The sequence below is a fragment of the Taudactylus pleione genome, unplaced genomic scaffold (assembly GCF_031769625.1).
Source record: "Taudactylus pleione unplaced genomic scaffold, aTauple2 ptg000798l, whole genome shotgun sequence".
Taxonomy (NCBI): domain Eukaryota; kingdom Metazoa; phylum Chordata; class Amphibia; order Anura; family Myobatrachidae; genus Taudactylus; species Taudactylus pleione.
The window spans coordinates 568,758-596,220 of NW_028285200.1; the positions used below are offsets into that span (position 1 = coordinate 568,758).

Below are 27,463 nucleotides of genomic sequence, written 5' to 3' on the forward strand. Positions count from 1 at the left end.
TGTTATGTTACTGACGAGTGTATCTTTATTTCCTATGTGTTATGTTACTGACGTGTGTATCTTTATTTCCTATCTGTTATGTTACTAATGTGTATATCTTTATTTCCTGTGTTATGTTACTGACGTGTGTATCTTTATTTCCTGTGTTATGTTACTGACGTGTGTATCTTTATTTCCTATGTGTTATGTTACTGACGTGTGTATCTTTTTTTCCTATGTGTTATGTTACTGACGTGTGTATCTTTATTTCCTATGTGTTATGTTACTGACGTGTGTATCTTTATTTCCTGTGTTATGTTACTGACGTGTGTATCTTTATTTCCTATGTGTTATGTTACTGACGTGTGTATCTTTATTTCCTATGTGTTATGTTACTGACGTGTGTATCTTTATTTCCTGTGTTATGTTACTGACGTGTGTATCTTTATTTCCTGTGTTATGTTACTGACGTGTGTATCTTTATTTCCTGTGTTATGTTACTGACGTGTGTATCTTTATTTCCTATGTGTTATGTTACTGACGTGTGTATCTTTATTTCCAATGTGTTATGTTACTGACGTGTGTATCTTTATTTCCTATGTGTTATGTTACTGACGTGTGTATCTTTATTTCCTACGTGTTATGTTACTGACGTGTGTATCTTTATTTCCTATGTGTTATGTTACTGACGTGTGTATCTTTATTTCCTATGTGGTATGTTTCTGACGTGTGTATCTTTATTTCCTATGTGTTATGTTACTGACGTGTGTATCTTTATTTCCTATCTGTTATGTTACTAACGTGTGTATCTTTATTTCCTATGTGTTATGTTACTGACGTGTGTATCTTTATTTCCTATGTGTTATGTTACTGACGTGTGTAGCTTTATTTCCTATGTGTTATGTTACTGACGTGTGTATCTTTATTTCCTATGTGTTATGTTACTGACGTGTGTATCATTATTTCCTTTGTGTTATGTTACTGACGTGTGTATCTTTATTTCCTATGTGTTATGTTACTGATGTGTGTATCTTTCCTTCCTATGTGTTATGTTACTGACGTGTGTACCTTTATTTCCTATGTGTTATGTTACTGACGTGTGTATCTTTATTTCCTATGTGTTATGTTACTGACGTGTGTATCTTTATTTCCTATGTGTTATGTTACTGACGTGTGTATCTTTATTTCCTATGTGTTATGTTACTGACGTGTGTATCTTTATTTCCTATGTGTTATGTTCCTGACGTGTGTATCTTTATTCCTATGTGTTATGTTACTGACGTGTGTATCTTTATTTCCTATGTGTTATGTTACTGACGTGTGTATCGTTATTTCCTATGTGTTATGTTACTGACGTGTGTATCTTTATTTCCTATGTGTTATGTTACTGACGTGTATATCTTTATATCCTATGTGTTATGTTACTGACGTGTGTATCTTTATTTCCTTTGTGTTATGTTACTGACGTGTGTATCTTTATTTCCTATGTGTTATGTTACTGATGTGTGTATCTTTATTTCCTATCTTTTATGTTACTGACGTGTGTATCTTTATTTCCTATGTGTTATGTTACTGACGTGTGTATCTTTATTTCCTATGTGTTATGTTACTGACATTTGTATCTTTATTCCCTGTGTTATGTTACTGACGTGTGTATCTTTATTTCCTATGTGTTATGTTACTGATGTGTGTGTCTTAATTTCCTATGTGTTATGTTACTGACATTTGTATCTTTATTCCCTGTGTTATGTTACTGACGTGTGTATCTTTATTTCCTATGTGTTATGTTACTGACGTGTGTATCTTTATTTCCTATGTGTTATGTTACTGACGTTTTATTTCCTATGTGTTATGTTACTGACGTGTGTATCGTTATTTCCTATGTGTTATGTTACTGACGTGTGTATCTTTATTTCCTATGTGTTATGTTACTGACGTGTGTATCTTTATTTCCTATGTGTTATGTTACTGACGTGTGTATCGTTATTTCCTATGTGTTATGTTACTGACGTGTGTATCTTTATTTCCTATGTGTTATGTTACTGACGTGTGTATCTTTATTATTTGATTAGTGGGGCATTTGTGCTCAGCTGTAGAATGTCTTAATCAGACTTACTTTAAATTTAGAATCAGTCTAGAGGCAGCCGTTTATTATAAGTAGAGATTTGCACATACCCCCGTGTTTTGGTTTTGGATTTGGATCTCCCTTGGTTTTGGATCTGAATCTGTTTTGCATTTTTTTCCTTGGTGTTTTTGTTTTTTGGTTTTGGTTTTGGATCTGTATTTTTTCCAAAAAATGATATAAGCAGCTAAAACCATATAATTTGAGCCTGTTTTTGTTCCTACAGTATTATTAACCCTAATAACAATGATTTTCAGGCATTTCTAACCACCTCACAGCTCCCAAATTTGATTTCACTATTTTTCACCAATAATGGCCAAAGGCTGCAGCGAGCTGGCTGGCTAATGTAAGCGTCAGAGCATCGGCACAAACACACAGCAATTTAATATAATATAGGACATCTATGAAACATTACCACACAGCAGTGGCAGACAGGATGGCAGCTTAATAAACTATAGTAATGTCAGTCGGCAATGCCCCAAATTGTGCCAAATGTAAAGGAAAGAGGTGCAAGATGGAATTGTCCCTCCCACCCACTCTTATGTGGGATATTATAAAGGACATGCACAGTGTAACAAACCAAACACTTTAGCCACTAGGACTGACACTTTCGTGGCTGAACTCCTTGGTTTGTTTGGGCCTCACAAAACATTTTTTGGAAGGACTACCTTCAATTATTAAAGAGGAGGTTGATGATGAGAGTGTTTGGTGGTGGAGATTGCATGTGCTGGTCCAAACTGCTGGTAGCTGATACTTGACTGCTTGTTATTCATTTACACATTATAATTTTGTTAAACAATTTGCATGAACTCGATGCAAATGACGTAACAGGGAGGAGGTGCCTAGATGGTTAACGTCCCTTCCTTTGCTAACTTTGGCTTTGCAAATGGAACGGATGCCTTCACAACTGTTGTCAGAATTTAGATTAAAATAATTCCACACCTAAGACGTGGCTTTTCTGGCTTTCTTTTTATCATTAGCAAGAACTGCTGCCACTGGTGGCTGATTTACGCAAACCACATCCTTATCATCAACAACCACATTAGTGTCAGATAGGACACAAATTTCCCCCTCTTCCTCCTTTTGCTCTTCCTCCACACTATCAGCCTCATTTTTTATTATTTCACATCTAATACTAGCACAGCCATCATGGCGTCAGTGATCCGCTGTGAAACTGGGTGACAGCTGTTATACTTACTTCCTCTATCAAAGGACTGTTTAATAGTCAATTGTTTTTTAAAATTACTTCCGATCACGAATGAGGATGTTGATGATGATGCAGGTGTTGGTGTTGGAGATCGAAGGAGCTTGTATCCCACAGAGAGGAAGCAGGTAGGTGGCACTGGACTTGTTACGTTTAGAGTTTTGGAGCTTGGTGACATACACTTTGATATTTAATGAATGCGCTCCAAGTGACGTAACAAGGAGGAGGTTCCTAGGTGGTATAAGTCCCTCCCTCTACTCACTCTTTCACGGCAATGGTCACATATGGCTTGACAACTGTTGTCCGGATCGGGGTGGAATTAATTCCACATGAGAAGTAGATTTTTTTGTCTTTTGCCCCGGCATGAGAACAATGGGCTTTGGCATTTTCAATCCATGGGCAACAGCTGTTGCCTTACTTACACAAAGGACATCCTCAGCATCAACATCCTCATCACCAACATCTTCATCATCAACATCCTCATCAGCCTTATGCCTTCAACTACCAAAATATCCTCCTCCATGTGCAATTCCACAGAAGCATCCTCAATGACTACATATGCAAGATGTTGACTGCCCTTCCCCACATTTACAGAGGGCACACAAATGTTGGAACTTGGGGGATCCTCCAGTACACTAGTATTTAGGTCTGGCTCACACATGGCAACCGCGGACACACTTGCACTCTCCTTGGGGATTTGTGATTTCGATTTCTCAGGGCACACAGTTTTTTCTCCGAAGGGCTATCAGATTCAGAATCAGCAGTCTTCCTAAAGAAAGGCCAAGGCCTTATCCTCTCCTGGTCACTTTGTGTAGAGAATGGCATATTGCCACTTTTTTGTTTATCTTAAGGCAAATTTCCTTTCAATTTTTTTTTCTTAACTTCAGTACAAGTAGCTTTACCATATCGATGGTGTGACTTAAGCCCTGGGGCATGGGTCTTGATAGAGGATGAGGAAGTTCACGGCCTTGCACTGCTGGCGGCAGCTACATGTGGTTCTTGGCCTTGCTCTCCTGTCATGTGACAGCCCTCCATATTTTCTGCAGTCTAGAAGCAGTGTCACAAGCACCAATAGTGTAGCCAAGGTGCGGTTACAAAATTCACACACGTGCAGTCGTGCGCACACACAAAAATATTAGACAAAAAAAAGACAATTGATTTATATTTTTTTTATGCTCAAGAACTTGGTAACAGAGCAATGATTGATCACGACTGGAGTGGGGCAGCACTAGGTTGCAACTTGCATTGCTGGCTGGCTCTTGTGCGGTTAAGCCTAACACGCACGCGCACACACACACAGACACTAAAAGATAAAAAAAAGACAATTGATTTTTATTTTTTTTCAGCTCCAGAACTTGGGCCCAGAGCACAGATTGATCACGACTGGAGTCGGGCAGCACTAGGTTGCGTTGCCGACTTGCTAGATCTTGTGCGGCTAAGCCTAAAATGCACAGACACACAGAAAAATATAAAAGACACTTTGATTTTATTTTATTGTTTAGCACGACTGGAGTCGGGCAGCAGCACTACTTGTGTTGCTGGCTGGAACTAGTGCGGTACTGCGGTAAAACCTAACATGCACGCACGTGCACTCACACACACAGAAAGATGTAAAAGACACTGATTTTTTTTTGACTATATATATATATAATTTTTTTTTCTTTTTTATTGAGTCCAGAACTTGGGCCCAGATGGACACAGCACCAGCCAAGATGTATCTGCAGTTCTGCACCAGTCCAGATGGACACAGCAGACAGCAAAGCACCAGCCCAGAATGGATCAGCAACAGCCCCGGACACAGCAGACAACACAGTCCCCCAGCCCTACACTACCCACCCTCCCTGTTCAGTCTCCACAGCTAGAGTGAAATGGCGTTTGCTGTGTGGTCCCTTATATACTACGTCGATCATAGAGACGAAAGCTCGCGAACCGCGAGATTTCAGACTCTATAGTTTTGCCTCGATCAGAGTCAGGTGGGAAAAATCGAGCCTGCTTGGGTCCGACTCGGATCTGCTCAATTCGGGTGGATTCGTATCTCAGAGATCTGAACCCGCTCATCTCTAATTATAAGCACTAAGTGTATTATAACACGAAGTGTAATTTATGTAACAGTTAAAAAAACAGTTGAACAAACGTTGAACCAGTGGCGTAAATTCACCCCAGACGCCCGGAGGGAAGTTATAATTTGGTGCCCCCCCCCCCCCCCCTGGTCACAGCCGCTGACACTGTAATGTAGCAATTTGCTTGCAGACCAGCTATAGATAGATGAAGGCAGCAGCTGATGGTCTGACATGGAGCTCTGCACTAGTGTATGGGGGCTTCTCAGGTGCTGGGATGGGTGCCATGTATTGGGCGGTCGTGACGGTACACTCCGGGTACATAGTTACAGCCCTAAGTGGGGTGAATATGTTGTGGACAATGGAGGAGGTGCCCCTTCAGATCTGGAGCCCAGCAGCAGGCGACTCCATTGTCTCCCATAGTTCTGCGTCTCCCATAGTTCTGCCCCTGCGTTGAACAACATCTAAGACCAGGTAATTACAATATCATTACTTAACAGTAGTTATGTGTTTTGTATATTTTTGAATGTTTAGAAAAAGAAAAGAAAATGTATCAAAAACTTCTGTTAATAATCTCACTCCATGGAATCATCTCCAAGGCTACTACATCCTTTACTCTCCCTGCAGCTCACCCTTCTGTACATATTGCTGCCTCATTAATCTACTCTCCTCTTATAAACACACATGAGCTTTTACCTTATCTATGCTAGAGATGAGCAGGTTCATATCTAAGAGATCCGAACCCACCCGAACTAAGGAGATCCGAGTTGGATCCAAGCAGGCTCGGATTGTTCCCGCCGACTCGAATCTCCAAATCGAGGCAAAACTATAGAGATGAAATCTCAAAGCTCACAAGCTTTCGTCTCTTCTATATATAAGGGACGCGGCGGGCGCCATTTCACTCCAGCTGTGGAGACTGAAAAGGGAGGGTGGGTAGTGTAGGGCTGGGGAGAGGTGCTGGTGCTGCTGATCCATTCTGGGCTGGTGTTATGTAACTTGTGTTGTGCTGTCTGCTGTGTCCATCTGGGCTGGTTCTGATCCATCTCGGCTGGTGCTGTCTGCTGTGTCCATCTGGGCCCAAGTTCTGGACCCAAATAAAGTTTTTTTTGTGTAATATATACTTGTCTGTGTGCGAGTTAGGCTTAATCGCACAAAATACAGCAAGTCAGCAACGCAACCTAGTGCTGCCCGACTCCAGCTCAAAGTTCTGGAGCAGAAAAAATAAAAAAAATTAGTCTTTTTTTTCTAATAACTGTCTGTGCGTGTTAGGCTTAGCTGCACAAGATCTATCAAGTCAGCAACGCAAACTAGTGCTGCCCGACTCCAGTCGTGATCAGTCTGTGCTCTGGACCCAAGTTCTGGAACTGAAAAAAAATTAAAATCAATTGTCTTTTTTTCTAATAATTGTCTGTGTGTCTGTGCGTGTTAGGCTTAGCTGCACAAGATCTATCAAGTCAGCAACGCAAGCTGGTGCTGCTCTGGACCCAAGTTCTGGAGCATAAAAAAAATAAAAATATAGTCTTTTTTAAAAAGAAAAAAAAATTTGTCTGCATGTCAGCCACACCTGGCTGTCACTGTCATCGGCGTAGGTGCACCGGGGTGCTGCCCAAAATAATAAATAAACTATTTTTATTGTGTGCATGTCTGCCACACCTGTCATCGGCATAGGTGCGCAGGGGTGCTGTGCTGCTGTCTGTCAAGGGGCTGCATGAATATTGCAATGAAAACTTTTTTCTTAAAGTTATTGGGTTGCAAAAAGTTTTTTTTTTTAATCTTAAACATAGCAGAAATGTTATCCTAACAGCTTATAAAGTTATATGCTCTAAAAAACTAAAGCCTATATTTATTTGCAAACCTATATAGAGTAGACATCCTAAATTCTAAAACTGTTCTATTCAAAAACATAAACAAAAGTCAGGAGAGGCCTCAGAGAACATGAAAAAGGATGCTGTAGGTGCTGAACTTCAAGGGATTTCTCCATCATGTTCTGCAGTTCAAAGTTACAGCATTCATAGTGTCTGGCTATAACACCCACCTTTGCCAGGAATTACCAAAGATTATTACAAACAAAGAATTCATCTGTCCGGAATTTGTCTGGGAATTCATGGATCGTATTTGGCCTGAATGCACTAAGACATCCAGTGATTCTGTCACTGTGTTCTGTAGCCCACTTTATTCCTACCTGAATCGGAAACTGATATACAGAATAGTAAGCACAGACAACATGGAGGCCTTTGTTATTCCGCTGACTGCATGCCAACCAATACCTCCCAGACAACACCCACTGGGGGACCAGGTCTTGATAATGACCATCCCCATCTGTTGCTAGGCCTTCTTCTTCCAAACCACCCACCCTGGACTTCCTGTCCAAAGAGGGTGAGCAGGGTACAGAAAGATGAGCTAGATGTCCCCGATGACATTTTTTTTTCATCTATTACAGATGATGTGGAGAGATAAGACCTTCAGATGTTGGAACAGGGGCTCCCACCTATTTGACTTCCCTCCAGAGAACAGCTCTGTTCCTCAGGAAGTGTTTATGCCTGAGCTGATTGGTAGGTAGTCTCTGTCTGTTGGTAAACACCCTTCAGGAGATGGCAACCCAAAATAATAACAACTATAATAATGTGTCCACTGAGGAAAACCAGCCTGATCCCTTAACAGCAATATACCCCATATGGCCACCTCATAACATGACACCCAGTTTGCAGCCTCATCTTCCTTATGACACTAATCCAGTCACCATGGTTGATCAATCAACCATGTGTGGTCCACACAAATTTTTGGCCTTCTACATTCTAACATTCACATATCTAAGAAGTGGACAGTGGAAACAAAGGCAATTTGAAGGCCACTAACTTACTGTTTTTTTAATGTTCCTGTACAGGTTGGGAAATTCCGTTATAGAACAGAAGGTTTGCAAAGGATTATTTAAGTCAATTGTTTATTTATTTTTGGAAAGCACGCTTCCTGGTCCCCTTCCAGGATGAAAAAAAAATCAACTCCTAGCAAGCAGGCATGGCGCTCAAGAAAAAATTCCCAAGAAAGACACAACGTAAGACTTAAACCTTAAGTCTGAAATGTTGCATTTGCTGCTCTGTTCCGCTTGTTCACATATCTCATATGGTTAAGTGGACAGTGGGAACAATGGCAGTTTGAAGGCCACTAACTATGTTTTTTTTTATGTCCCTGTACATGTTGGGAAATGCCTTTATAGAAGATTTGCAAAGGATTATTTAAGTCAATTGTTTATTTATTTTTGGAAAGCATGCTTCCTGGTCCCCTTCTGGGATGAAAAATATCAACTCCCAGCAGCAGCAGCCATGCTCAAGGATTCTTCTGTGGCAAGGACTGATGTAAATATACTGTATCATATTTTTTTGTAAATGCCTCCTCCCCCACCTTCTACCTCATAAATTTTCTTTGGAATCAAAAAATGAAATTAAATTTACTACCAATCAACCCTTCATGTCCATGCCCTACCTTCAACTACATACATACTCCAACTCCCTCAGGCCTCTCTTGAATAATAATAGTGTTTCCTGATGTGCCATGTTTGAATTTGAACTGCCATGTGTTTGTGCCACCCACTGCTGCAGCTTAGCTTAGTCAGCCAGCTATCTTGGTGCAAATTTTGGGCCTAAACTAGACAAACAAATCAATTTTGTGAGCTGTGAGGTGGTCAAAATTGACTGGAAACGAGTGGAAATAAATGTTATTGAGGTTAGTAATACTGTAGGAACAAAAAAAGGCCAATTTTATATGATTTTAGCAGTTTTTCTTTCTTTTTTAAGAGAAAATCCAGATCCAAAACCAAAACACGGAGGTGAGGTTTTGGCAAAACCAATCCAGATACAAAACCAGGGGAGATCCAGATCCAAAACCAAAACATGGGGGTTGGCGCACATCTCTAATAATAACCCAACTCCCAGAGATCACACCAACATATTCATATAGGAGATATAAAAACCCAACTCCCAGATATCACACCGATATATTCATATAGGAGATATAATAACCCAACTCCCAGATATCACACCGATATATTCATATAGGAGATATAATAACCCAACTCCCAGAGATCACGCCAATATATTCATATAGGAGATATGATAACCCGGAATCGGTATGAATTATCGCCGGACCCATGTCCGGCGGTTGGAATCCCGACAGCGGCATCCCGGCAGAGGAGGAAATCCTGATTGTCCAAGGTAAGTATACTCTAACCTAATTCTACCCCCTAACCCTCCATTAACGTGCCCACACACATACCGATGTGCTCACGATCCAAATTTTTTTGTGCAATTTCCTCATGAACTTTCACGGTAGCTCCCTTGCCGTCGTGATCACGATTTTGGAAAAAGACACCCAATCTGCTTTACGATCTCATGATCTATCGGATCATATGCATCGTGAGATTGGCCATAACAAATTGTGAGTTTAAAAAAAAAAAAAACAGGCTCTTGACTATTGGTGGGAAATTTAAATAGCCATAACAATGGGAGGGGCTATCTAGGGAGTATAAAAGCATGCACCCTTTAAACTCTGCGTACATTCTGCTCTGCTACTAGATGAGGCTAGGTGTATTCCTGCTGAATCCTGTACATTGCTACTGTGCTCTTTTGTGAAGACAGATTGGTGGCTACCCTGAGGTACCTGGCTACAGGAAGGTCATTTGAAGACCTGAAGTTTGGGACACTCATCTCACCTCAGTCCTTGGGCGTCATCATTCCGGAGACCTGCAAAGCCATTGTTAAAGTGCTACAGTACCACTATTGCAAGGTAAGTAAAAAAAACACACCACACATTGGTTTCTTGTGTAATGAAAATTGTATTTTTTTTTCTCACTATAAAGCAAAAACTAGCCTTCATTTAGTACAATGTGCACTGACCTGCAGGCAACTGAAAGTGTGCACTAAACTGTGTGCAATATCCTTTATTTGTAACAAGTTCACAAAAGAACATTATCACCAAATTTTATGAATCCCAATAGGTAGCCGGCTGTATGTGATAGGGTGGGTCAGATGCCAATTTGAACAGGCCAATACACACATGGCACAAGTATACATTGTGGCCCCGGCTTCCAGCAATGTGTACTTGTGCCATGTGTGTAGTGACCTTGTCCAAATGGCGTCATCACCACCCTATCAGATGCAGCAAGCACCGATTGGAATTCATAAAATTTGGTGATATTAAAAGCAAGAAAAAATTTACTTCTCTGTATATCGCTGCATCCAGCAGAGCATTATACAAGGTGGTGCTGGTGCTTGGGGAGCTTGGTGGGGGAGTAATATCTAAGTGGGCAGGGGGGGATGGACATACCTATTTGGGGCAGGGGAAATCGCATTGGATCTGCAATGTATGTAGAATTTGAGATATTTTTGCTCATACAGCGACTCAACAGGTCGTGGGTTAACCTTAGAAAATTTCTTTGGATATCTGTATCCATATTTCTCAATGTGCTGTTCACATGAGCTGTGAAATCATCTATTGCATCTGGGGGTTTCTGCAGCAGTCGTTCTGCGTTTTGTAAAAAATGGTCCTCACGTTCAATAAGATTCTCCTTTCTCCCTTGTTTTTTTCTCTTTTTTGGGGGTTGTTGAGAAGATGAGGGTCCAGGTGGAACTTGAGTTTCCACTTGTGTGGTATTCTCCAGCTCACTGTCACCACTGAGCAGACTGAGGTCCAGTGTGAATGCTAGATCAGGGTCTTGGGTGGGAGCCTATATAGGGAAAAAAGATATAAAAAATATTATAGTCATGTTTTAACCCCTTTTTTTTACTGTTTTTACAGTTTCTTAACACCATGGAGGAGTGGACCAGCATCACGGAAGATTTTGAACAATGTTGGAATTTCCCTAACTGCGGAGGAGCCATTGATGGGAAACACATCCGCATCAACCCACCTGCCAACACCGGATCATATTACTACAACTACAAAGGATTCTTCAGCATCGTTCTCATGGCAGTGGTGAATGCCAACTACGAATTTCTGTTTGTGGATGTCGGCAAGAATGGCTGTGCTTCGGATGGTGGGTCCTTCAAAAAGACGGTTTTCTAACAGAGACTCACCAACAAAACCCTCAACTTGCAGTCACTGGACCAGACAAAGCATGTTTTCATCACAGACGAGGCTTTTGCATTACATGAACATGTTATGAAGCCATTTGCACACAGGGGCCTGACCAGAGAGAAAAGGATATACAACTACCGTCTATCCCGGGCACGGCGCATTGTGGAAAATGCGTTTGGAATAATGAGCAACTGCTTCCGCATTTTCCACACCATCATCAATCTACATGTGGAGAAGATAGACTGGGTCGTGATGGTGTGCTGTGTGCTGCACAACTTTCTGTGAAGAAAATCTACTCAACGAGGACCAGTCCCAGCTAGACCAGAAGATGTAGGACTCCTGGAGGACATTGAACATTTGACATCTGTGTCTGCACCACCAACTACAACAACATCCACCGCACATGCCAAAGAAGTGAGGGAGGAGTACATGACCTATTTCAATGGACCAGATGCTGTGCCATGGTAGGAGGACTGTCTGTGAACTACTGACTAAATTGGACATTTGGGATTTAACAACTAAAAAACATTAAGGATTTTGGTTTAAACTGTGTCACTACTTACCAAGACTTCTGCAACCTCCTCATCTCCCTCACGCTCAGACATCAAGATGATAGATTCCCTTTGACGCTCTTGATCACTGATGAATGACATCATATGGTAGTACCACAGTGCAGGACTACGGTATATATTTCATCTGTGGCCGCTCTTGATTTTTTGGAGTCATCCACCTTCTTTTTTTCTTTGATGTACACTGTCCTGAGATTTTGAATCTTTTGCCGTATAGTTTTCAGGTCTGCATCAGAAATGTATTTTTTCGTATGCACCAAAAGTTCCTCTAGTGCGGCCAACTTGTGCGACTTGTCGTGGTACTTGTCGTGGTACTTCCGAGAACTGATCTTCCACAGACACTCTTTCGAGTGCAAGATTTCAATGAATCCTGTAACGAATTCACGTTCAGAATCCATGGACATTATCTATGAAAAAGAAAAAAAAGGTCATTTAAATATTTGTGTATATAGTTTTGTTAAATGTAATGTTGTTATAGTTCACATTTTTAATGTTTTAATATTTTCTTTTTTACAGGTTTTTAATGGTTTGTTATTGTATTCTAATCATGTTTTCTTTTACAGGAATGTTATGTGTTTATTGCTTGGTAATGTAACGTTTTTATTTGTTTGACAGCATGGGTCTTCCACCTTTGGGCCTGTCGCTGTTGTAGAACTACAGATCCCAGGATGCCCTAAAAACAGTTTTAACATGCTGTTATTTTCCAAAGGTGGGTGGCAGGTCATCCTGGGATCTGTAGTTCCACAACAGCTGGAGACCGAAAGGTAGAACACCCCCAGCTTTAAATAATGTGTGCTTTTAAATGTAATGTATGGTGATTATTTTGTAAAATACGTATTTATTTATTTTTGTTATATTACTTAAAATGTATATTTATTTTATCTGTATTGAATTGATGTTTAAACATGTTTATTATTAATATAATATGTTATTTCAATATGAATAATCTTCCTGGAATGTATTTGTTTATCTTGATTAAATATTTTTGTCTATTTAATAAAAAAAAAAATTGATTGGTTTTCTAAATAATTATTAGGTGGCCTCATGACGTGGTTAGGTAAGAGGGCACACATTGGTGGGCAGTGGGAGCTTAAATGCATGACCCAGTCACTGCCCACCTCATTCCAGCGGGCGGTGGCTGGGTCATGCATTTATTACCTGGGGGCACACATTGGTGGGCAGTGGGAGCTTAATGCATGACCCAGCCACTGCCCGCCTCATTCCAGCGGGCGGTGGCTGGGTCATGCATTTATTACCTGGGGGCACACATTGGTGGGCAGTGGGAGCTTAATGCATGACCCAGCCACTGCCCGCCTCATTCCAGCGGGCGGTGGCTGGGTCATGCATTTATTACCTGGGGGCACACATTGGTGGGCAGTGGGAGCTCAATGCATGACCCAGTCACTGCCCACCTCAATACAGTGGGTGGTGGCTGGGTCATGTATTTATTACCTGGGGGCACACATTGGTGGGCAGTGGGAGCTTAATGCATGACCCAGCCACTGCCCGCCTCATTCCAGCGGGCGGTGGCTGGGTCATGCATTTATTGCCTGGGTGCACAAATTGGTGGGCAGTGGGGTGCACATATTGGTGGTCAGTGTGGTTGTATTTAAACTGTACCAATACTCACCAAAAATTGTCCAAAACAAGAATCCAATGTGCAGGCTCCTCAATGTGCGACTGTCTTGCTCCATACACGATGCTGCACAAGATGGCGATGGGGCGTGTCCAGGCTTCTGTCAGTCAAATTCTGCGTTGTGTGATTAATCGTACAATTCGTCATGAGGGAAAAAAACCCTCATGATCGGCTTCCATCATGTTCACGGTTGGCTAATCAGCCCTCCAGCACGGCAGATCAGATGATGCGATGTACGACGAGTGGGGACGTGCATCGGCATCATGCTCGTGAGTATAAACTCATGATTTGTACTTTTTTACCCTATTCGTCATCACGATTCGTCGAAATCGGCCTAATTGGTATGTGTGTGGGCACCTTTAGGGGTGCCTAACCCTAACCTTCCCTCACAGTGCCTAAACCTAAACCCCCTTCCCCGCCACCTAAACCTAAGTCCCCCAGGGGTGAGCCTAACCCCCCCCTTCCTCTAGCCTAACCCTAACCTCCCTGGGGGTGCCTAACCCTAAGTCCACCCCGGGAACCCTAAACCTAACACTCCCCCCTCCCCACGGCTATCCACGCTCGGCACCCGGCATCCCTTCGATCGGGATGCCAGGCGCCGGTCTCCCGGCGTCGGTAAAATGACAGGCGTCTAGATTTAGACGCCTGTCATGTAACCCTCGTCGGGATAAAGCAGTCGGGAAGCCGGCTGTCAGGATTAGGTCCGTCAGCTTCTCGACTGCATACCAATAACCCAACTCCCAGAGATCACGCCGATATATTCATATAGGAGATATAATAACCCAACTCCCAGAAATCACAGTGATATGTTCATATAGGAGATATAATAACCCAACTCCCAGAGATCACGCCGATATATTCATATCGGAGATATAATAACCCAACTCCCAGAGATCACGCCGATATATTCATATAGGAGATATAATAACCCAACTCCCAGAGATCACACAGATATATTCATATAGGAGATATAATAACCTAACTCCCAGATATCACACCGATATATTCATATAGGAGATATAATAACCCAACTCCCAGATATCACGCCGATATATTCATATAGGAGATATAATAACCTAACTCCCAGATATCACAGTGATATATTCATATAGGAGATATAATAACCCAACTCTCAGAGATCACAGTGATATATTCATATAGGAAATATAATAACCCAACTCCCAGATATCACAGTGATATATTCATATAGGAGATATAATAACCCAACTCCCAGAGATCACGCCGATATATTCATATAGGAGATATAATAATTCAACTCCCAGAGATCACACCGATATATTCATATAGGAGATATAATAACCCAACTCCCAGAGATCACGCCAATATATTCATATAGGAGATATAATAACCCAACTCCCAGAGATCACGCCGATATATTCAGATAGGAGATATAATAACCCAATTCTCAGAGATCACGCCGATATATTCATATAGGAGATATAATAACCCAACTCCCAAAGATCACGCCAATATATTTATATAGGAGATATAATAACCCAACTCCCAGATATCACACCGATATATTCATATAGGATATAATAACCCAACTCCCAGAGATCACAGTGATATATTCATGTAGGAGAAATAATAACCCAACTCCCAGAGATCACGCCGATATATTCATATAGGAAATATAATAACCCAACTCCCAGAGTGATTACCTCAAGAATGCGCCATTATAAAGATAGGGCTTTTCAACTTGTTGCGCAGCCTCAGTATGTGCCTCCAGCAGGTGTAGTCATAGTGGCATCACTTGGGTGCAGCAAGATGGCCATCATTTGCGGGCAATAGAGGGCGCTGGATAGCGGGCAATGGTAATGGCAGCGGGGACACGGATGCGGCGGTGGGGACATCAGCTGTGGCGGGGACATCGGCGGCGGTGGCACGTGGGTGGTGGCGACGGAGGGTCCGGTGGAGGTGAGGGCATTGGCGTTGGGCCTGGATTCGAGAGGATCTAGTCCCCGCCAGTCATTCTGCTGAAAACGGCAGCGGCACCCATTTCAAAAGGGGTGCCTCAGCGCCATTTTTGAAATTCAAAGATGGCCACCGCGAGCCAAAGATGGCTTGCGGTGGCCATCTTCGAATTTCAATAAAGGCGCTGAGGTGCCATTTTTTAAATGGGCGCCGCTGCAATACTCAGCAGAATGGCTGGTGGGGACTGGATCCTCTCCGATCCAGGCCAACCACCAACACCTGAACAGGCACCCGTCCCACCGACAATGACGTCATGAGCCGTGATTGGCTCACAGCGGCCATCTTTGATTTTCAAAGATTGCCGCCGTGAGCCAATCACGATTTGTGATGTTATTGGAGGTGGGACCAGCACCTGTTCAGGGGTTGGTGGCGGGCATGGATACGATAGGCTATAGGTGAAGACGCCAGAAGCCCTGGCGGGTGGGTGCCCACCAGACAAAGACGCCGATGCTCTGGCAGATTGGCGCCCCCCAGGTAAAGCCACGAAGCCCTGGCGGGTTGGTGCCCACCAGGCGAGATGCCAAAGTCCTGGAGGGTTGGTGCCCACCAGACGAAGTCGCCATAAGTCCTAGTGGGCGGCAGCCATGATAAAGAGCTGACACAGGCTGTCACCCACTAGTTGAAGACGTCGAAGCCCTGGTGGGTCGGTGCCCGCCAGGTGAAGACGCCGAAGCCTTGGTGGGTTGGCGTCCACCAGGCAAAGACACCAGAGGTCCTAGTGGGAGGCAACCATGAAAAAGAGCTAACACAGGCTGCCGCCCACTAGGCAAAGACACGCAAGCCCTGGTGGGCTGGTGCCCACCAGGTGAAGACACCAGAAGTCCTAGTGGGTGACAGCCAAGAAAAAGAGCTGACACAGGCTGCCACCCACTAGGTGAAGATATCGAAGCCCCGCCAGGTGACACCGAAGCCCTAGCAGGTTGGTGCCCGCCAGATGAAGACACCAGAAATCCTAGTGGGAAGCAGCCATGTAAAAGAGCTAACACAGGCTGCCGCCCACTAGGCAAAGACAACAAAGCCCTGACGGGTTCGCGCTGGAAGTCCTAGTGGGTGGCAGCCATTAAAAAGAGCTGACTCAGGATGTTGCCCACTAGATGGAGATGTCAAAGCCCTGGTGGGTTGGTGCCCGCCATTTGAAGATGCCAAAGCCCTGGCGGGTTGGCACCCACTAGGCGGATATCCTAGACCAGATATCCTAGTGGGAGGCAGCCATGAAAAAGACTAACACAGGCTGCCACCCACTAGTCGAAGACACCGAAGCCATGGCGGGTTGGCGCCCGCCAAGCTAAGAGTCCGGAAGTCCCAGTGGGCGGCAGCCACAAAAAAGAGCTGACACAGGCTGCTGCCCACTAGGTGAAGACGTTGAAGCCCTGGTGGGTTGGTGCCCACCAGATGAATACGCCGAAGCCCTGGTGTGTTGGCATCTGCCAGACGAAGATGCCGAAGATCTGGCAGGTTGGTGCCTGCCAGGCGAAGTCACCGAAGCCCTGGTGGGTTGGCGCCAACCAGGCAAAGAAGCCTAAACCTTGCGGTGGTGGTGGCTATGTAAAAGAGCTTCAAGGCTGCCGTCCCCCAGGTGAAGACATGTAAAATAATATATTACAATATTAAAGTGTGTTGTGTTATTTTAATATTTTTTTACAGGTGGACTACAGGTGGCAGTGGGCCCTAATGCCCAGCATGCTGGTACTTTTGTTTTTCCAAGTACCAGCATGCAGGGAGGCATGCTGGGACCTATAGTTCACCTGCAAGAGAAAATATTCTTTGAAATGCACCACATCACACAATCAACCTATCATCCACCACCCAGGGGTGCTGGGGATAGCCCCGGGCTATCAGCCTAGGCCTGGGGTGCCCTGAGGAGGGGGACCCCTTTATTGGGGGGGTCCCCAGCTCCTCAGGGATCCCCGGCTTGGACTGACTAGCAGTCAAGGCTGATGCTGTGGCTGGGGGGCTCGGTGAAAGGGCTCCCCTGGCAGTGGCATCAGCCACCCATTAGAAATAGTCCAGTGCTGGTACTGGAGAATACAGGGGGACCCTACTCATTTTTTCCCCTGTATTTCCAGAACCAGGACTGGATCAGAGCCCAGTGCTGGTTGCACAACTTATGGGGGACCCCTACATCATTTGTTCCCTGTATTTTGGCAACCAGGGCTGGTTCTGACTAGCCCGGTGCTGGTTGTACTTAAATACGGGGGACCCCTATGTTATTTGTCCCCTGCATTTAAGCACAACCAGGACTGGCTGCCTGTGTTTAAAAAAATAAATAAATGGCGTGGCCCCACCCCCCAAAAACAACCAGCACCGGGCTTTGGAGCCCCAGTTCTGGTTGTGCTAAATACAGGGGACAAACAATGTAGGGGTCCACCATATTAAGCACAACCAGCACCAGGCTTTTCAGAACCTGTGCTGGTTGGCAAAATACAGGGGACTAATGTCGTAGGGATCAGCCCTGGCTGGGGATCCCTAGGGAGTTGGGGACCCCCCCAATAAAGGGGTCCCCCTCCTCAGGGCACCCCAAGTTGATAGCCCGGGGCTATCCCCAGCACCCCTGGGCAGTGGGTGCTGGGTTGATTATGTAAAGTGTGATGCATTTTTATTGGCTTTTGCTGTGGAACTACAGTTCCCAGCAAGCCTCCCCCTCATGCTGGTACTTGGAGAACCACAGGAACCAGCATGCGGGGCATTACAGGCATGCTGGTAGCTGTAGTTCCACAACAAAAGCAATATTAAAAAAACACAACACACACCGTAGAAAAGTAAAATTTTATTAAAACACACATGTACTCACACATGTACACACTATCTCACATACTCACCTAGGGCCTGATTCAGACCCACTCGCGAGCGGCTGTCCACTCGCAAGTGGGTCGATGGTGTGCACTGAGCATGCGCACGACGGAGGGAGCTCCGTTGTGCGCATGCGTGAGACGCGACGAGCGAAGGACTTTCCTTCGCTCGTTGTGTCTGATCAAAGGGGGCGTGCTGTCAATGTTGATTGACAGCACGCCCCTTTTGGTGGGTGTGCCTCCCTGACGGGGGCGTTCCCAAGGGAACGCCTACCGTCAGAAGCCGGCCCACTGACATCACTAGTGATGTCAGTGGGAGTGATTTTGGCTCTGATAGAGCCAAAATCACTCCGGGCCTTGCGGTTGAAAAACTCAACCGCAGGCTCCGGCTCGCAGTGGCGATGGTCGCTATGGTCAAGACCATCGCGGCCATCAAACTGCACGCTCGTATAGGCTGTGGGTGGTGACCCACAGCTATACAAGCGTCCAGGAGGACGCTCCATAATTATGGAGGACGGCCCTCATTCAGAGCGTGCGCTCTGCTCAGAGCGTACGGCTCTGAATGAGGGCCCTAGTATCCCTGAAGCCAATCTGTCCTCTTCAACAGTAGACAATCCAATGGTTTACCTGTAATAAAAATTCCATACTCACCTCCTCCTACATGTAGATCTGTCCTCTTCATTCCAAAGTAGGCAAATCCTGCCTACTTTGGAAAAAAAAATTAAAAAATTACCCGAGCCCATGGACATTAGTAGTGTCCTCTAAGAACACTACTACCCGAATGACAGCTCTGCTGCGGAACTTCAGTCCAGAAATCCCGGTGCGGAGCGCCCATTGGCTGAGAGAGGTGAGCCTTCTGCCTCTCAGCCAATGATTGGCTCTCATGAATGAATGCAATGGTGAGAACCGAGTGTGCCCTTTTCCAAAATGGCACCTCAGCGCCATTTTGGAAATTCAAAGATGGGCGCTGTGAGCCAATCACGGCTCGCGACGACATCGCCATGCCCCAGCACTAGTTGGCGTGCACTCAGTCGGCGGCGGGGAGGCACCAGAGAAGAGCTGCCGAAGACAGAAGATAGAAGATGCCGCGGAAGCCCTGGATGGGCGATAGTGGAAAAAGAGCTTAAAGGCAGTCGCCCTCCAGGTGAAGACACCATAGAAGTCCTGGGGGAGCGGCTGCCATGTAAAAGAGCTTAAGGCTGCCGCCCCCCAGGTGAAGGTCCCGCTAAATAAAATATTTTTAAAAACGGTGTCTGTTTTATTTGAATATTTCTTTTGCAGGGGAACTATATGCACCAGCAGGCCCTTAGTGTCCTGCCTGCTGATACTTGTGGTTCTCCAAATGCCAGAATGCAGGGGATGCCTGCTGGGACTTATAGTACTACTGCAAAAGACTATATATATATATTAGGGGTGTGCACCGGCCACTTTTCGTGTTTTGTGTTTTGGTTTTGGATCTGGATCTTTCTTCGTGTTTTGGATCTGGATTGGTTTTGCCAAAACCACCCTTCCGTGTTTTGGGTTCTGGGTTTTGTGTTTTGGATCTGTATTTTTTTTAAAAAAAGCATAAAAACAGCTAAAATCACAGAATTTGTAGGTTTTTCTGCTCCTATGCTATTATTAACCTCAATAACCTTAATTTCCACTCATTTCCAGTCTATTCTGAACACCTCACACCTCACAATAGTGTTTTTATGTCCAAAACGTTGCACCGAGGTAGCTGGATGACTATGCTAAGCGACACGAGTGGGCGGCACAAACACGTGACCCATCTAGGCGTGAAACTGCAGTGGCAGACAGGATGGCAGTTTGAAAAACTAGGCCCCAAACTGTACATAATGCAAAGAAAAAAAAGAGGTGCAAGATGGAATTGTCCTTGGGCCCTCCCACCCACCCTTATGTTGTATAAACAGGACATGCACACTTTAACAAACCAATCATTTCAGCGCCAGGGTCTGCCACACAACTGTGGCTGAAATGATTGGTTCGTTTGGGCCCCCACAAAACAAGCTGGCAATTAATGTGTCCCTGCACAAACTGGCTCTATGGAGGCAAGATGTCATCCTCATCCTCCTCATCCACCGATTCCTCACCTCTTCAGTGTGTACATCCTCATCCTCACAAAGTATTAACTCGTCCCCACTTGAATCCACCACCACAGGTCCCTCTGTACCTTCTGGAGGCTGGTCTCCCTGGAAGAGCTGATAATTCATTTTGATGAACATCATCTTCTCCACATTCTGTGGAAGCAACCTCCTACGCCTTTCGCTGACAAGGTTCCCGGCTGCACTAAACACTCTTTCGGAGTACACACTGGAGGGGGGGCAACTCAGGTAAAATAGAGCCAGTTTGTACAGGGGCCTCCAAATTGCCTCTTTTTCCTGCCAGTACAGGTATGGACTGTCTGCCATGCCTACTTGGATGCTGTCACCGATGTAATCCTCCACCATTCTGTCAATGGTGACAGTATCATATGCAGTGACAGTAGACATGTCAGAAATTGTTGCCAGGTCCTTCAGTCCGGACCAGATGTCCAAACTTTGTCCTGCCTGCCCTGCATCACCGCCAGCGGGTTGCTTAGGATACCTAAGTTTTTTCCTGGCAGCCCCAGTTGCAGGAGAAAATGAAGAAGGAGCCGTTGACGTGTCACGTTCCGCTTCAGCTGACAGTGTGTTCACCAGCAGGTCTTTGCACCTCTGCAGGCTTGTGTCGGCCGGAAAGAGAGACACCACATAGGCTTTAAACCTAGGATCGAGCACGGTGGCCAAAACGTAGTGGTCTGATTTCAACAGATTGACCACCCTGGAATCCTGGCAAAGCGAATGAAGGGCTTCATCCACAAGTCCCACATGCCGAGCGGAATCGCTCCGTCTTAGCTCCTCCTTCACTTTCTCCAGCTGCTTCTGCAAAAGCCTGATGAGGGGAATGACCTGACTCAAGCTGGCAGTGTCTGAACTGACTTCACGTGTGGCAAGTTCGAAGGGCTGGAGAACCTTGCACAACACGGAAATCATTCTCCACTGCGCTTGAGTCAGGTGCATACCCCCTCCTTTGCCTATGTCATAGGTGGATGTATAGGCTTGTATGGCCTTTTGCTGCTCCTCCATCCTCTGAAGCATATAGAGGGTTGAGTTCCACCGCGTCACAACCTCTTGCTTCAGGTGATGGCGGGGCAGGTTCAAGAGTGTTTGCTGGTGCTCCAGTCTTCGGCACGCAGTCGCTGAATGGCGAAAGTTGCCAAAGTAATGCAGTTGGGTGTAAAACAGTGGTGCGGATGGGGGGAAACAGAGTGGCACAGTTTGGGGGGACAGCGACATGGATGGGGGAAGAGAGTGGCATGGACATGGGAAGACAGAGCAGTGCAGATGGGCAAAGACAGATTGGTGTGGATAAGGGAATAAAGACTAGCACAAATAGGAGAAAGCACAACAGTAGGGATTGGGGAAGACAGATTAGTGTGGATGGGGAGGAAGACAGAGTAGTGCAGGTGGGGGGAGGAGACAGAGTTTTCAGTTGGGGGGGACAGAGTGGTGCAGATGGAGGAAGAAAGAGTGCCACAGAGGAAAGGAAGACAGCGACATGGCTTAGGGGAAGGCAGTGGTGCAGATGGAAACATAGTGGCACGGATGCAGGGCGGTGCAGATGGAGAAAGATAGATTGGTGCAGATGAGAGAACACAGACTACCATAGTTCAGAGACCACACAGCAGTAGGGATTGGGGAAGGCAGATTGGTGTGGATGGGGAGGAAGACAGCGTGGTGCGGGTGGTGGGGGAGACAGAGTTGCACGGTTAGGGGATCAGAGTAGTGCAGATGGAGAAAGAAAGAGTGCCACAGATGAGAGAGAGACAGTAACGTGGCTGTGGAGAAGGCACGGATGCAGGGCGGTGCAGCTGGGGAAAAACATTGGTGCGGATGAGGGAACACAGACAATAACAGTTGGGAGACCACACAGCAGTAGGGAATGGGGAATATATAGCAGCATGGATGCATATAGGGGAAGATAGTGTACATGCATAGACAGAGTATGATAGTTTTAAAAATAAGAGAACTGAAGGTATATTCTAAATGAGATAAATGTATGCAGTGAGAAGGATGTTGGAACCCAGTGGGATTGTTGTGGTGATCCAATGGGAAGATTGTGGGCACGGAGTGGGATGCGGGAGCCACATAACTGCTTTGACCTCAGTTGCATAGACTGCATGTGTGTCTTCCAATGAGCACACAATTCTGTGATTTAGCAGCTCCACCATTTGTGAGTAACAGCAATCTCATTCTGTGAGAGTTCTGAATCTGCAGTTAACCACAGGGTGTGATGGCATACCATATCTATATTGCGCAAGGAACACGTCCATTAAGGCGTCAGCCTTAATGATCATAATTTCAATGCTTTTTGAAGTTTGAGTGGCAGAAAATCAATAGGTTTTGTGAATTTGCAGATCATATCTAAGCAGCCGTAATGGGACATATGAAACCGTTATATTCAAATAGGAGATATAATAACCCAACTCCCAGAGATCACAGTGATATATTCATATAGGAGATATAATAACCCAAGGTCCAGAGATCACACAGATATATTCATATAGGAGATATAATAACCCAACTCCCAGAGATCACACCGATATATTCAAATAGGAGATATAATAAGCCAACTCCCAGATATCACACCAATATATTCATATAGGAGATATAATAACCCAGCTTTCAGATATCACACCAATATTTTCATATAGGAGATATAATAACCCAACTCTCAAAGATCAAACCGATATATTCATATAGGAGATATAATAACCCAACTCCCAGAGATCACAGTGATATATTCATATAGGAGATATAATAACCCAGCTCCCAGAGATCACACCGATATATTCATATAGGAGATATAATAACCCAACTCCCAGGGATCACACCGATATATTCATATAGGAGATATAATAACCCAACTCCCAGAGATCACACCGATATATTCATATAGGAGATATAATAACCCAACTCCCAGAGATCACAGTGATATATTCATATAGGAGATATAATAACCCAACTCCCAGAGATCACACCGATATATTCAAATAGCAGATAACAGATCACACTGATATACTGATATAGGAGATATAATAACCCAACTCCCAGATATCACACCGATATATTCATACAGGAGACATAATAACCCAACTCCCAGAGATCACACCAATATATTCATATAGGAGATATAATAACCCAGCTTTCAGATATCACACCAATATTTTCATATAGGAGATATAATAACCCAACTCTCAAAGATCAAACCGATATATTCATATAGGAGATATAATAACCCAACTCCCAGAGATCACAGTGATATATTCATATAGGAGATATAATAACCCAGCTCCCAGAGATCACACCGATATATTCATATAGGAGATATAATAACCCAACTCCCAGGGATCACACCGATATATTCATATAGGAGATATAATAACCCAACTCCCAGAGATCACACCGATATATTCATATAGGAGATATAATAACCCAACTCCCAGAGATCACAGTGATATATTCATATAGGAGATATAATAACCCAACTCCCAGAGATCACACCGATATATTCAAATAGCAGATAACAGATCACACTGATATACTGATATAGGAGATATAATAACCCAACTCCCAGATATCACACCGATATATTCATACAGGAGACATAATAACCCAACTCCCAGAGATCACACCGATATATTCATATAGGAGATATAATAACCCAACTCCCAGATATCACACCGATATAATCATATAGGAGATATAATAACCCAACTCCCAGAGATCACACCGATTTATTCATATAGGAGATATAATAACCCAACTCCCAGAGATCACACTGATATAATCATAAAGGAGATATAATAACCCAGCTCCCAGAGATCACACCGATATATTCATATAGGAGATATAATAACCCAACTCCCAGGGATCACACCGATATATTCATATAGGAGATATAATAACCCAACTCCCAGAGATCACACCGATATATTCATATAGGAGATATAATAACCCAACTCCCAGAGATCACAGTGATATATTCATATAGGAGATATAATAACCCAACTCCCAGAGATCACACCGATATATTCATATAGGAGATATAATAACCCAACTCCCAGAGATCACACTGATATATTCATATAGGAGATATAATAACCCAACTCCCAGAGATCACACTGATATATTCAAATAGGAGATCACAGATCACGATTCACACATTCATATAGGAGATATAATAACCCAAATCCCAGAGATCACACCGATATATTCAAATAGGAGTGCAGAAAACCTTTATCTCTCTCAGGAGATATAATAAGCCAACTCCCAGATATCACACCAATAAATTCATATAGGAGATATAATAACCCAACTCTCAAAGATCACACCGATATATTAATATAGGAGATATAATAACCCAACTCCCAGAGATCACAGTGATATATTCATATAGGAGATATAATAACCCAATGTCCAGAGATCACACCGATATATTCATATAGGAGATATAATAACCCAACTCCCAGAGATCACACCGATATATTCAAATAGGAGATCACAGATCTCACTGATATACTCATATACGAGATATAATAACCCAACTCCCAGATATCACACCGATATATTCATATAGTAGATATAATAACCCAACTCCCAGAGATCACACTGATATATATTCAAATAGGAGATATAATAACCCAACTCCCAGAGAGCGCACCAATATATTCATATAGGAGATATAATTACCCAACTCCCACAGATCACACCGATATATTCATGTAGAAGATATAATAACCCAACTCTCAGAAATCACACCGATATTTTCATATAGGAGATATAATAACTCAACTCCCAGATATCACACCGATATATTCATATAGGAGATATAATAACCCAAATCCCAGATATCACACCGATATAATCATATAGGAAATATGATAACCCAACTCCCAGAGATCACACCGATATAATCATATAGGAGATATAATACCCCTACTCCCAGATATCACACAGATATATTCATATAGGAGATATAATAACCCAACTCTCAGAGATCACATCGATATATTCATATACGAGATATGATAACCCAACGTCCAGAGATGACACCGATATATTCATATAGGAGATATAATAAACCAATGTCCAGAGATCACAGTGATATATTCATATAGGAGATATAATAAGCCAATGTCCAGAGATCACACCGATATATTCATACAGGAGATATAATAACCCAACTCCCAGAGATCACACTGATATATTCAAATAGGATTTATAATACGCCAATTCCCAGAGATCACACCGATATATTCATATAGGAGATATAATAACCCAACTTTCATATAGGAGATATAATAACCCAACTTTCAAAGATCACACCGATATATTCATATACGAGATATAAAAACCCAACTCCCAGAGATCACAGTGATATATTCATATAGGAGATATAATAACCCAGCTCCCAGAGATCACACCGATATATTCATATAGGAGATATAATAACCCAACTCCCAGGGATCACACCGATATATTCATATAGGAGATATAATAACCCAACTCCCAGAGATCACACCGATATATTCATATAGGAGATATAATAACCCAACTCCCAGAGATCACAGTGATATATTCATATAGGAGATATAATAACCCAACTCCCAGAGATCACACCGATATATTCAAATAGCAGATAACAGATCACACTGATATACTGATATAGGAGATATAATAACCCAACTCCCAGATATCACACCGATATATTCATACAGGAGACATAATAACCCAACTCCCAGAGATCACACCAATATATTCATATAGGAGATATAATAACCCAGCTTTCAGATATCACACCAATATTTTCATATAGGAGATATAATAACCCAACTCTCAAAGATCAAACCGATATATTCATATAGGAGATATAATAACCCAACTCCCAGAGATCACAGTGATATATTCATATAGGAGATATAATAACCCAACTCTCAAAGATCACAACGATATTTTCATATACGAGATATAATAACCCAACTCCCAGAGATCACACCGATTTATTCATATAGGAGATATAATAACCCAACTCTCAGAGATCACGCCGATATATTCATATAAGAGATATAATAACCCAACTCCCAGAGATCACACCGATTTATTCATATAAGAGATATAATAACCCAACTCTCAGAGATCACACCGATATATTGATAAACAACATATAATAACCCAAATCTTGGAAATATGTCTAGAAGATATAGTAACGTATCTCTAAGATTATTATATATTTTCTATCTAATAATACTCTCATCCTGTTTCCGGGATTTATGCACCCCATTGTCACCTGTCATTCTGTCCTTGGCTGTCCGTCTACTGCTCTCCATCCAGGGGAAGCTGAGCCCAGGAATTATTCTGCCCATGTTGGGTAGTGTTGTGACTCCCGGAGTGGGCTGTGGAAGAGGCCTGTGAGCGGGCACTCGGATAACCCCAGCTGGCCGGACATTGACGTTCATGCTTACATCCATCCTCATATTCAGACTGTATGAGGAGCTAGCTGGGCTGTACATGGCACAGTAGGTACTGGCTCCTTGGTGCTCTTGCTCACCACTTCTTGTATATGAGTAGCCCGCAGTCTGCTCTGGACTGTTCAAGATCTGGTCGATGCCAAAGCTGATGGGTTCCTGGTGGTTTGTCGTGTCCTGGGCCATCTCAAAGTGGTCCATTTGGCATGGGTGTTCTGCGGAGCTCTTAGCATGTAGGATGTGATGTGTAGACTAAATGTCTCTCAGTTCTAAGCGTGTTTCCAATGTAATCAGCACAATTAGTGCCTTGGGAGTTAGGTGTAGAGAATATAATTGCACTGGGATCTGGTTGAGGAAGTTTTAGTTGTACTGGGGCACTCGGCATACGGTCTTAGGGAGCAATGGAGACACAGGTTAGTTTGCCAGGAATTAGGCCAAATAAGTTATGTACATTGCCCATAAACAGTAACAAAGATATTGAAATGAACAATGTTT

At 43.6% G+C, this 27,463-nt stretch overlaps 1 protein-coding gene across 1 annotated transcript in view; it reads right to left on the bottom strand.

Moving 5' to 3' along the window:
- LOC148474935 (T-cell leukemia homeobox protein 3-like) overlaps positions 1-27,169 on the bottom strand; it is a 319,343-nt gene extending 292,174 nt beyond the window's left edge. The window contains exon 1 of the mRNA XM_088457970.1: positions 26,791-27,169. Coding sequence (XP_088314096.1) covers positions 26,791-27,169 — 379 coding nt within the window. The remainder of the gene's footprint in view (positions 1-26,790) is intronic.
- Positions 27,170-27,463: the final 294 nt, after the last annotated feature.